This window comes from Asterias rubens, chromosome 10 (assembly GCF_902459465.1).
Source record: "Asterias rubens chromosome 10, eAstRub1.3, whole genome shotgun sequence".
NCBI classification, from domain to species: domain Eukaryota; kingdom Metazoa; phylum Echinodermata; class Asteroidea; order Forcipulatida; family Asteriidae; genus Asterias; species Asterias rubens.
The window spans coordinates 4,354,336-4,367,553 of NC_047071.1; the positions used below are offsets into that span (position 1 = coordinate 4,354,336).

The following is a 13,218-nucleotide window of genomic DNA, read 5'->3' on the forward strand; positions in this document are numbered from 1 at the left end:
TATCAACAGCATGGTGATAACATTATTAGGCATGATCCTATTACTCTAATAGTATTTCTCACTCTTCAGTGTACCCGGTCATGTGTTTACTGCATCAGTGTGTTGCTAGTCTTGGCTCAAGGCGTTACAACGTGATTCAGCGTTTTTCATGTCATTACTTTATTAATCAATCCATAAGATATGAATTATCAACAGAGGGCGCAATTTTAACAATTTGAATTGTTCAAATGATTAGTCTTCATCAGCAACATCCTTGACATTTTGTGGTGGGGGGGGGGGGGGGGCTGGCTGGCTGGCTGACCATGAACACAGCGGAAATCAAGAAAGGCCTTGCTTGACCTTATGATTGGTTCAAGTAAGGCTCCTTTGTAAACATGCACAAGTTTAAAGGAACACGTTGCCTTGGATCGGCCGAGTTGGTCTATAAAAAGCATTTGTAACCATTTGTTATAAAATGCATATGGTTGGAAAGATGTTTTAAAAGTAGAATACAATGATCCACACAAGTCTGCCTCGAAATTGCGTGGTTTTCCTTTTACTGTGCGAACTCATGGTCCGCCATTTGTGGGAGTAAAAAATTTGACTCCCATAAATGGCCGATCGTGTTAGTCGATGAGGTAAAAGGAAAACCGTGCAATTTCGAGGCATGTTTGTGTGGATCATTGTATTCTACTTTTACAGCATCTTTCTACCCATATGCATTTTATAAAAAACGGTTACAAACGCTTTTCAAAGACCAACTCGACCGATCCAAGGCAACGTGTTCCTTTAAGGGAAGTCAATTATACAGCTGTGTTGCAAACAAACTGCTTACGAGCATAGTCAAGTGTTCAAAACACAGGATTATGAACATATGAACATGTAAAGTATCACGGTATAAATTATTCATATCTCACTTGAACTGCTTTGATGATTGGTTACCCGATAAAGTGTATACATGTACAAGATGGCAGAAGTTAGCATAGATCTATGTAGAAATGGACATGATTGTGATGTTGCAATGTCCAACATAAAAACAGCGAGTCCAAACTACACCCATACACCCCTCCAGGTTTAACTAAAACCATTGACAATTATCAATAAAGCTAATGAATAAAGTCCTTCCATCACTGCATCTAATTAAGTTTTTGATAGATCTGATAAAAGATGAGGGGAAGCTAATAACCGTTAATAATCAATTGTCAGGTCTACTCAGGAAACTCAAATCATCAGGCTCTGATCTGTACATCATCAATACTACAAGGTTAAAACTATCATGGATGGTATCAATACCAACCCCCCCCCCCCACCCCGAAAAAAACACCTGTAGTGGTCCTTTAGACATCTACTATAGAATAGGAACAAGTAAAGCCTGGTTCATTCTTCCCGCGAATGCGATACACATTTTGCATCACAAATTCGCAACAGTTGAAATGTGCTCAACTCCTGTGAAAAAAATAGCTGAAGACAGCCATGTGACATCAAAATTCGCTTCGCATTCGCAGGAGGTATGAACCGGGCTTTAGAGATGAAATCTGTGATGTCAATCACTATGCATCTATGTTCAATGCACCCAGGTGTTAGTACAGTAATTATAGACTACAGTAAGTCTAACTATTACTCTAAGAGTAAAGAATCTACTTATTATTTCCCCAAGCTAATCCAGACACTAACAAACCTCGTCAAAACCAGAATGAGAGACCTAAGGAGAGAAGCCTTCCGATCAAGAAATCACATGGTGGGTATGATGCGGCACAGCGTATGAAGCAAGAGCTATAATCAAATGAGACGGGTTCGGAAAGCCTCAGCTCTAATAAGGTTAGACTTATTCCTCCTCACGAGTTGCCTGGAATCGGACATTGGGTCACTTGCAAAGGCCTCTAAGCCAACTAGAAAGATGTTGTGGGTAAGCGGTGTCAGTTTGAGCAGAGAAATTGTCAATTGATGCACTCTCTCTTTGAATGCCTTGGTTTCTAAAATGGAAGTGTAGCGGCCATACGTCTTAATTAAGTATGCGAGGAGGACAGGCCTGGAAGAATGTCTCTAAATATGCATTCACATGCCTGTATGCTTCGTTTTTGAAAGGGCATGGGCACCCTATGAGGAAAGTGTAAATTTCTACTGGAGCATTTCAAGGGCACAAAGGCAATGGCAAGGGGTAATGGAGGCAATTCGCCTCAGTTGCCTCCGTGAAGTATCAGGCCTGCATTCATACTTTGCTTGAAACAAGACGTTTGAGGCCATTAGGTATGCATGTAGATCAACCAATAATTAAGGACGTTATTAACTTGAGGCACTTCAATATGTCACGGTGCCCTTGGGGAGAGAATAATGTTTTCAACAACATGTAGAGCCCTGCATTTTTTATTTTATGATAATCATGTCATAAAATTGAGGTGAGAATAGAAGAACAGACATCAGTGGTGGAAAAAGGCCCAAAACAGAAGCCAGGAAATTGTATTTATCTATTACAATTGTTTTGTTTTTTTTCATTCTGCAAAAAGGATGAACTAAAAAAAAGGGGGACATGTCAACAATAGGATACAAAAGAATCTCATCAGGAAATGTCCACTACTTCAGAGAAGTTAATTTGTAACACCAGTTTTGGCATTTCAAAATATTGACATGTTTTACAGAGAAATTGTGCTGTTTGTTTTTCTGATCAGCAGGAACGGGAAATGTGGCGGTCTCTGCTGGAAGTACAGATCTCTCACTTCCCCTGAAGCGGACCACAGGATGTCAAAGATCAGTTGCAATTGGAACTAAAAGAATCTAAATAACAACATACGTACATTGTAGGTCAGTCTTACTCCAATTAAACTGACACAGAATAGGACAATTAACACAGGTTTAAAGAATGTATATGTTTGGTAATCACTCTTAAATTTAATGGCGACAAAAACGTTTGGTTAGAAGCCTACAAAGTATCGAAGTGTGGTTTTACATAAAAGGATAACAGTTTTTATGCCCCTAAATTTGAATCGAGAAATGTTGCTGTCACTGTCAGATTGTGTACTCCTATTAGGGATTTTCCTTTCTGCATACCTGTAGACATACAAATTATTGCTCTGGTTTTTCGGTGTTATCTGTAAAACCGCGACCACATTTTGAAATGAAACTTTCAGATGTTTTATTGTATACATCTTTTTACATATGATATAAACAATCGAATGCTCCCAAAAACTAAAGGTATACTTTGCCTTTAACTATTACATGGGACATACATGTCACTGTGTAATCAGCCAATCACTCATGGTCGAATTTAATAACCTGCATCAAAGCATTCCGATTTGGCAGATGGTAGTTATTTTGAATTATGCCAGTCTGCTTCATATTTGCCTCTGACTCTCCAGTTCCTCTATGCAGTATTTGATGTTAATAAGCTAGCAGTGCAAAAGCAATCTCAAAGTCACCTCAGCTCTAATTAGGTATTCAGAGGTCAGGTTGTATTGACTTAAACAATTTAAGTCATCCCGTCTGAGTGTCACTGCGATTGAACAAAATGGCACTCATTCCCCTAGAGAACTGTATATCATGAAGATTATATTTTCCTTCAGGCAAGAGATATTAAAAACTTGATCTTGTGATATATTATCCTGTTTTAAGTTCTTTTGGATGATAATGAATGATACAATAAGCTTCTTGACAGAGACGCAATTTATTTCTATCCACAGCCATTGACTAACAATTCTTAGAAACCTTTCCGACTCCACAGGGGATCAAAACCACATGCAGTCTTAAAGCACTCTCATCAGCACTAGCATCTTATTATCCATTAAAGACCTCTCAGGTGCTCAGTTATTTTCCTAGGTGGAGTGAAGCAATTAATGATTAAGTGTCTCGTTAAGCAAATTTTGTCTGGGTAGCCAATTTAGAGTGTCAGTAAATTGCTGTAAACCATACGGGTACAGCATTAATAGTTGAATAAATTAAGACAAATTAGCCAACCTTTTGTGTTGGCAATTTTGTGCCAATAAATTTGGCCTTGTTGGGTGTTCTATTATTATGGAAGACTGTGAACATCTAGTTGTTTAGTAATAAGTGCACTGGGAAAAACAACAATATAATTTTGCCCTAACACCTAAGCGCTGCTATATCATAATGTGTACATGAAGTAGGCCTGGATGCTTCATTTTTGAAAGGGCAAGGTTTTCTCCTTGGTCAAGGGGACCCTAAGAGGACATTGTAAATGTAAATTTCTACAGTAGCGTTTCAAGGGCGCCCAGGCAATGACCAGGGGGCATGGATGCAATTGCCCTTGTTGCCTCTGTAAAGTATCAGACATGATAAAGAATGCCTTGTCATTGGGCTTTGGAGTCAATGTAACAATTATGAGCATCGAGTCTACAGGGTACACATACCCCCTACAAATCCCTCACGATCAAAACAAATTGGATGTGCTAGATCAAAGGGCCCAGAGCACATGTTGGTTTTAGTATGTGTGTCGTCTCACTCCCAGGTGAGAGAAACCCACCCCCAGTGAGATACTATGATTCCACGGAATATCTCCGTCTGACAAATTATTGGATATTTGTGGTTTCAACATGAATGGGTTATGGGTGAGTTGGGAGCTGTGTACCACACAGGAGCAAGGACCACAGAGCCAGTCTAAGTTATTGTTCATAAATACTCATTGATCGAGTTCGGGAGGTGTGTTCTTAGATGCTCAAGAACACGTAAAATCGCTGTTCATGTATCTTCCACCTGAACGATGATGTTGTGGCGCATTTTGTACAGTGTTGTTCTTGATACCGGCTGAAAGGTGGTGTGTGATCTTGTTCCGAGTGCATTGTTCTCAGGTCGTGTTCTCATCGATTGGGCGTGTGGACAGCGCACTCGGGCAAAGAACACACAGCCGAACTCAGCCAATGAGATAAAAATTAGTTGACATCGTTCGTGACTTGAGTAAGAGATCCAGTCAGACTTGAGTCAAACTCAAGTTGCATCCTTTTAAGACTTGACTAACTGGAGACATGAAACTTGGCCAGAAAGATTTGATGACAATTTTTCTCATGTGAAACGTAAGATGATAAATCTGAATTGTGGTAGTATATAACAAACCTGCTTGTCCGAGCATCTTGTAAAATCTGTACTCTAGATGGAGCTGTGGCGCTCTTGACTTCATGGGTTCCTGGGGAAAAAAAATGGAACGAAATACAGACATATTTAGTGACATTTTGAAATATTCTACAAAACAAATGTGTGTCCTCAACAAGTGTTGAGGAGAAGATTTTCAGATTATGGCAAGCAAAGTTTGAGGTTTGCACCAGCACCAACCATTCCAAGTAGTTTGGTCTTCATGTCAGGAGATGAAAATTGAAGAAGCCGAGTGAAAAACATGGCTTTCAATTCAGGTAAACACCCAGTCATGTTTTCAGGCCCTGAACTTTGCTCTTGATGTGGCACAGCAATGGGAGACTTTCTGGGACGATAGAGGGCAGCAGACTTACCGGGTAAATCCATTGTTCTCAGAATTATGCGCATGTTCAGAACTACGTAAACAATGGAAATTTACCCGGTATGTCTGCTGCCACCTAGCGTTGGAAAGTCTCCTATTTTCCTCTGTTAAGGGTAAACTCTATGGGGGAAACTGTAAGTTTTTATTGGACTCTTACAGAGGGCACCACAGCAAAAGCACGTTTCACCACAACCATTGCTGTGGGTGCCATGGGCTATTTTCAGGCATGTATTTGTATTAAGGGCGCACCACTTTAAAAGGATTTGGGTACTTTTTCAAAATGTCCATAGATTTACATTAAACTTACAGGGTTTAAAGATAATGATAGTGGAAAGCTTCCCTTCAAATATTACTTACTGAGGTGCTGTAGTTTTTGAGAAATGAGTAAAACAATATCATGAATATCTGTTTGTAAATGATTAAAAAATTATTTTCATGACATTGTTTTACTCATTTCCCAAAAACTACAGCACCTAGGCACGTAATATTTTCAGGGAAGCTTTCTACTATCATTATCTTCAAACTGTGTAAGTTTAGTGTAAATCTGTGGACATTGTGTTTTTTGTCCTACAAAAGTTACATAGACCCTTCAGATGTTATCGTTTGTTAGAGATTTGTGTACATTAATCATCCAATTGCAGCCTGTTGACCAACTGTTAGAAACCATTTAACGGCAAGGATAGAGTATGGATGATTGCACAACTGTACTGTGTATTCACCACCTGGTCATGTAGCTTTATCAATCATTTACATTTATTGAATGGCCAGAGAGCAGGAGGGATTTATATTAATATAATGTACTCTCTTGCGATAAGCAGCAAAAAAACATCTTTCTCGTGTTTGTTTCATCTCGATGGACTTGTAAGTACATCAACCATGCTTGACATGAGGCTAGTCATCCTCATACCAATCCTTCCAGAACTGAATGGACTGTTCCGGCTTTCCACTAAGCTCCGCCCACCGCGCACGTGAGCAAGACACGTGTACGAGCACTCCCAATGACATTCTGCACGATTCTGCCGCGCGTGCCAAATATACGCGCACACATGACCGAGTTTGTCCGACCACATTCATTGCTGTGATTGGTCAAATGGGTGAACGCGCAGTTTGATTGACAGGCCGGATCGGTCCATTGTTATTAGGCCTCTTGAAGGGGCACCACATATTTCATTTGGGGCACTTCTATGAGTAAAATGTGAATTTGTATTGAACCTTGCAAAGGGCACCACAGCAAAAGCACAGGGCACCACAGCAAAAGCACAGGGCACCACAGCAAAAGCACAGGGCACCACAGCAAAAGCACAGGGCACCTCAGCAAAAGCACAGGGCACCACAGCAAAAGCACAGGGCACCGCAGCAAAAGCACAGGGCACCACAGCAAAAGCACAGGGCACCACAGCAAAAGCACAGGGCACCGCAGCAAAAGCACAGGGCACCTCAGCAAAAGCACAGGGCACCTCAGCAAAAGCACAGGGCACCTCAGCAAAAGCACAGGGCACCACAGCAAAAGCACAGGGCACCGCGGCAATTGCTGTGGGTGTCTTGGTCTATTTTGAGGCCTGTGTTATGATGCAGATTTTGTTGTGCGATTGTCTCTCGAAAAAAGAAAAAAATGCAGAGCTAACGTGTCTTTAGATTATTTTCAGGATCTGCAATAAGCCGTACAATCTAGATGACTGAAATGAATATTTTTCTTCCAAGCATTTAGAAAGGACCACGATTCCAAATGTACATATATTATTCCTAGCTTCCTACTAACTTCCCAGCGTTTAAGTGGCTTTCTCAGATCACAGAGGTCAATCATGAGCAAGTGGTTGTTTTTTTGACATCTTCCTTTCTCACTTTAAGCTGGCTTAGTAACTCTAGACCAGCAATATAGGGCATAAGATTCAGGTTTTATCTGTTGAGTTGTTGTAGAGAAAGTAGGCAAGTAGAGTAAATGTTACACTTCATCCATGCCTTTCCTTGGCCTTACCGTGACGCCTTGTAAGCAGATGGACATTACGGGGCAACAGCGAGAATGGATCAATAAGGTACTCCATGTACACTGGTCTGACTTCAGTTAGTAGGAAACCGTACATCAGAATGAGGAATTCATCATCTAAGTAAGACTACAAGGTCCTTGTCGTAATTAAGATCCGCTGAAAATGCGGTTATGCAATTTTTGAACTCCTGATAAAATTGAGTTCATTGGTGATACGCCGTTATGAAAGTATTTATGCAACAAAAAACATGGGTTTCATAGTGGACATTTATTTGCTGTTTTGTGTTTTATCCCGTGATTTAGGGTCATTTAAGTTCAAACCCGTTGCTCTTATGTGAAATTGCAAATAAGGAGCCTTTCTCACCGCGATGACAAATTGTGAATAATCAAGAGCTATCAAATACTATGATTACAGTTTTATTAAAACTGTGAAGTGGTAACTAAAAACCAACACCAGTGATTTACAACTCTTATCTTTATTTAAACAGAAATCACATTTGGATAATCCTACATTTATTATGAGGAGATAACGGTAGCATGATAGAGAAATATCCTAATTAGGAAAGGCTGAGCGATAGCAACCACATTGGAGTTACAATAACAGTGTAGACATGGCAGACAACAATATGATAGGACTGTGTTATTCTGAAGGACATAATACAGGGTGTGGTTTTAACAGCAATTCAACCATGATTCAATCAACAAACACACATTCATTGCTCAGGGCCACCTTTCATATATAGCTGCACATTAACTGTCAGTACATTTATGAAAGTTGAAATCTACACTAGTGTCTATGGATCTGTGTCCACGTTCCTGGCAACCTGGACCAAACTTTATGACAAATTACAAAGGAATTCTGCATTAATGCAAACACTTTACAGTGTATGGTAAGGGGCCATTCAAAATAGTCAATGTTAAAAATTATATTTTGCAAAATTGTTTTAACACACCACCATCCCCAAATTTAAATTTTATAAAATTGAATGGCTGATATTATAGTCTGAAAAAAGTGTGTACCCTGCACTGAAGAACAAAGTTATGCCTCAGTTTTTGATTGGTTTTTTCAATGGCTTTTTTCTGGCTTAAAGAAACAAACTTTCCTTTTCACAGTTACATCAGAAATGAAATTTACAATCTTGGCCACCTGAATATTTTCTTTTTCGATTGTGAGTTGGTTATTTCTTTGGACTATCCCACAATTGCGAAGAAAAAATAAACCCAAATCTATTTTTTTTTATATTAAACATTGACAATCTGAATGGCGGTGAAATCTACGGTAAGCAGTGGCTTGGAACTGGACCATCATTCCTTTTCAAACTGGCCCCAGAGACACAAGTGCAGCATTTGGAGTCCTACTGTTTTTTAGGGTACATAATTGGCAAGTGTCATGGAGCCAGATTAACAAAGGCATCGGTTCTATTAAATCAGTGACCTCAAGAAAATCAATGTGAGTGAGAGCAATGGTGGGGAGTGTGCAAGGCTGTACACTTCTAGTGTTTATAACATGGCCAAGATTGCCCAAGGTAATGGCCCCATTTCATCATGTATAATATGAAATACGTGTCTGTGTGGCTTGACAAGTTTCACTGTGAGGACAGACTTAGCAGGAAACTAATTATGTTATTGTAAATAACAAGATGTTGGTTGGTTACCTGTTATATGTATGGTTCATTTTGTTTGAAGGCAGTGGACACTATTGGTAATTACTCAAAATAATTATTAGCATAAAACCTTCCTTGGTAACGAATAATGGGGAGAGGTTGGTAGTCCAAAACATTGTGATAAACGGCTCCCTCTGAAGTGGAGTAAGTACTTTTCCACAAATTTGATTTTGAGACCTCAAGTTTAGAACTTGAGGTCCCAAAATCAAGCATCTGAAAGCACACATCTTCGTGTGACAAGGGTGTTTTTTCTTTTATAGTTATCTCGCAACTCCGACGACCAATCAAGCTCAAATTTTCACAGGTTTGTTATTTTATGCATATGTTGAGATCCAGCAAGTGAGAAGACTGGTCTTTGACAATTACCAATAGTGTCCACTGGCTTTAAGGGTGTCCAAATTTCCTGGAAATTTTTAAACTTGGTGTATAAATTGTTTACTTACAATACATTTACATGTTAATGACAGGAACAAAAAGGGTGCCCAAAAGACACACAGACACTCCTCTGGCTAACACTATGGTTTTAGCCAAACTTTTCAATCTTTAGTAAATATTTGTATTTTGTAATGATGGCCTTGTGAATTGGGCTTACATAATAAAACATACTAAAACACACTACAATCTAAAAAAAAAACCACTCCAACTCTTGAGATAAAGCTCATGTGGTTAAAATAAAAATTTGCTTCCAAAACACGCGAATTTAACTTCTCATCACTTTATCTCTAGTGTAAATATAACGTAACAAATTGCAGTTGTTTGTTATAAATGTGGACAAGTGTGCACACTTGTACTTAATTTCTTTTACTAAGAATTTAATCAATACGGTTCTTTGAGAAGGCGTAAACCTCCAAGCACACATGGTGGCCTGACTGTGTTTTGTATAGAGGGCCAGACCTCTCTTATTATGGAAACCTAGCTATCAGTCTACCTTGGATACAATCAACACAGCTTGCAGATGGTCAACATAAACTTGCTTAAGCCCTTCCTTCATCTACACAGGCATGGGCTACTTGGGCCCTTCCTAGATAGATCTACACAGGCATACATATAGGCTAACTTCCTTTTGAAATAAAAGAGGAGATGACCACTGTCTGTAACTGGTACAATGTAGGTAACGTGCACCAGTCATGGATGGGTCAAAGGATAGGCAAGCAAATTGATGGAGGAGTGGGCAAGCATTGAAGGAAAAACAACCTCCAAAAAATTTAACAATAAACTCTTGACAAAAGAAAACTGTGTGGCTAACCAACCCTTTTAACATATTTGATGGAATATGCAGCAGGTGCCATCCGTTATATTGCGATGTTTACTGTCACGATGCTCCAGGATTAAATATTGGAATCCAGTATTGGTAATTGTTGGATGCTTTGAAGCGTCGTTTCAAAAATACATATTGCGTTTCCAAAATAAAAATTTCAACTTATAAAACTAGAAGTTATATTACACACTTGCCAACTAGACTAATTACAGAACAATTTTTAAGCATAATTTTTATATGGATCAAATTTTACAAAAAGTGATCCAACTACTTTTTTTTCCAAAACTGGACTCCCCTAACTGTATCATGTTTACGTTACTAAAGAATAAAGATAACCATCAGGTTTATTAGAATTGTGCTACCATGTAACAACTTAAAACAACTGTTTTTCCTATATCAAAAATATAAAGTGGACTCAAAATCTTGTACAAACATTGGTCAGACAATGGAGTCATCGAGCGGTTAACATGACCACAACAGATTTGTACAAGTCTAATTTAGCTGTGGTTCCCATAATCAGTAAAGGAGGCAACTGGTGTTATCCTAAACCATAGAAGCTACATGTATTAACCCACAGGGGTATTCAGGATAAAAACTACCCACACATTATGAATACAATCTGGGGTAAGGTTTCATCTTTGGCTGATGTTTATGTTGTCTGGAACACAGCAGGGTACCTAGACTTCACTGAACATTGCTTGTGGGCATTTGAAAGGTAGAAAGTGAAACCTTGGTTTATAGGAAAACTAATGACTAATCTCAATCTCAACTTGTGATACTAAAGTTACTTCCATTTACAAGCCTCAGCAGGATAAACAAAGATTTATTTTGGAATGGCCGATTAAAAGGTAGTTATTTAATCTCTGGTTGGCTTTCCAAAATGAGACATCTTGGGCAAAAAACACTGAGTGTCGTGGCCGAGCGGATAAGAGCACCGAATTCAAGCTCTGATGCTTCTGTCCAGCAGAGTGTGGGTTCGAATCCCCAGCCGTGACACTTGTGTCTCTGAGCAAGACACTTAACTATAATTGCTTCTCTCCACCCAGGGGTAAATGGGTACCTGTGAGGGCAGAGATGGTTATTGTGGTTGATTTAGCCGAGTAGCGCATATTAATGTTGCACAGGCTGCATACTCCCTACCAGGGAGCTGAGATGGTTTAAGGAGTGAATTAAGGCCCAGTGACCAGGGGTAATAATGTCAACCGCTTTGGGACGCCCTCCGGGTGTGAAAAGCGCTATATAAAAACGGGTTATTATTATTATTATTATTATTATTATTATTATTATTATTATTATTATTATTATTATTATTGAACGATACATGTATTGTTTGTGTGTTTTATATATCAATCAAGCGAATATTAAAAAATTGACCTTTAGGCCTAACAAGCAAAAAAAAAACCACACGTGTAACAACAGAGAATCAGATTGAATAAAAGTTTTATCTTGTTGTTATGTTTTCATGGTCTGTCTTGTTTTAAGAGAGAACACAAAAACAAACTAAAAACGCTCACTAGTCATTTTCTCTCTTCAAATAAAGTATGATAATATGTGTTTATATTAAAAAAAGAATAAACATGGCGTGCAGAACATACCCATCTTTTGTTGGGTTTGGACTTTGAACGTCTGTAGATTGGGTCTTTGCTCAGCAAATGAAGTACAACAATAAGCGATGTTCAATTTCTTTTTTCGAAAACAAAAGTGTAGCGGATTCTGTCTGAAATTAGGGCTCTGGCGCCACTTCTGGGGCACTTAAATGGGGAATACAAATAAGCGCGCAAAGATGTTTTCATCATGTTTGTCCAAAATGACAATTATTGGAGATAAAAATTCATTTATGGTTTACTCAAAAAGCATCCTAAAATATAATGAAAACAGCCATATCTGACAATTTTATTTCTTAAGCAAAAGAGTATAATATTTCTGCCAAAAAAATATTACAGTTTTTGTGTGTGCTATAAGAATTCAAACATACATTTATTTGGTTTACACTGCAATGTCATATAGCAATTTTGAAATCCAATTTAATCCTCTCAATTAATGGTGGATGTCCCTGCACATGACTTCTGCTCTGATCTTTGCTAATCTTTGCAAGTGATGTTTACTTGCCGCAAACTGTGAGATAATTTATGTTTGTTCATCGAATCCTTACACAAATTGAACCCATTAGTTGTCTCTAGTCTTAGAAGCTTGAAAAAGACATTGACTGTTAATGTTTGTACACCCTGTGGAAACACTTCAATTTGCTCAACCAATGTAATTTCCATTCAACAATGTGTGCATAGTACCTGGACTCATTTGTGAATGGAACCAACCTTATATATGCAAATGTCACTGAACATTAGATCTAATCACCTGGACTCATTTGTGAATGGAACCAACCTTATATATACAAATGTCACTGAACATTAGATCTAATCACCTGGACTCATTTGTGAATGGAACCAACCTTATATATATGCAAATGTCACTGAACATTAGATCTAATCATGAACATTTGAGAACTTTATATAGAAGGACATTATTGCCTGTGGCCGCCTCTCCTGCCAATATAAATTTTCTAAATCATTTGCAAGGCTCTGTTTCAGGGCCCTTAGAATCTAGGCGACAAATTGTCTAGAATCTTCAAAAGATAAAGCAAACCTTTCCCTGACAGGTTGTGAATGCTACTTGAGTCCGAAAGACTTAGTATTCATGGCATGTACAGTTCTGAACCATTTACACTTACATGATACATGAAATGCCTTCAAATACATTCCAAAAATGCATATCCATAATAATAGTAATAAAGGTTTTTATATATCGCAAAATTACAATTAAGTCCCAAAGCCCTTTTCCCCGTCACTTGTAATACAAAGAAAATGTGCATGAATTA

General features: G+C 38.5%; 1 protein-coding gene across 2 annotated transcripts in view; it reads right to left on the bottom strand.

The window, feature by feature from the left end:
- Positions 1-13,218, bottom strand: part of LOC117295738 (casein kinase I-like) — a 63,358-nt gene that overhangs the window by 30,517 nt on the left and 19,623 nt on the right. For both annotated transcript variants that reach the window (XM_033778460.1, XM_033778459.1), the window contains exon 4: positions 5,041-5,110. In XM_033778460.1, coding sequence (XP_033634351.1) covers positions 5,041-5,110 — 70 coding nt within the window. The remainder of the gene's footprint in view (positions 1-5,040; positions 5,111-13,218) is intronic.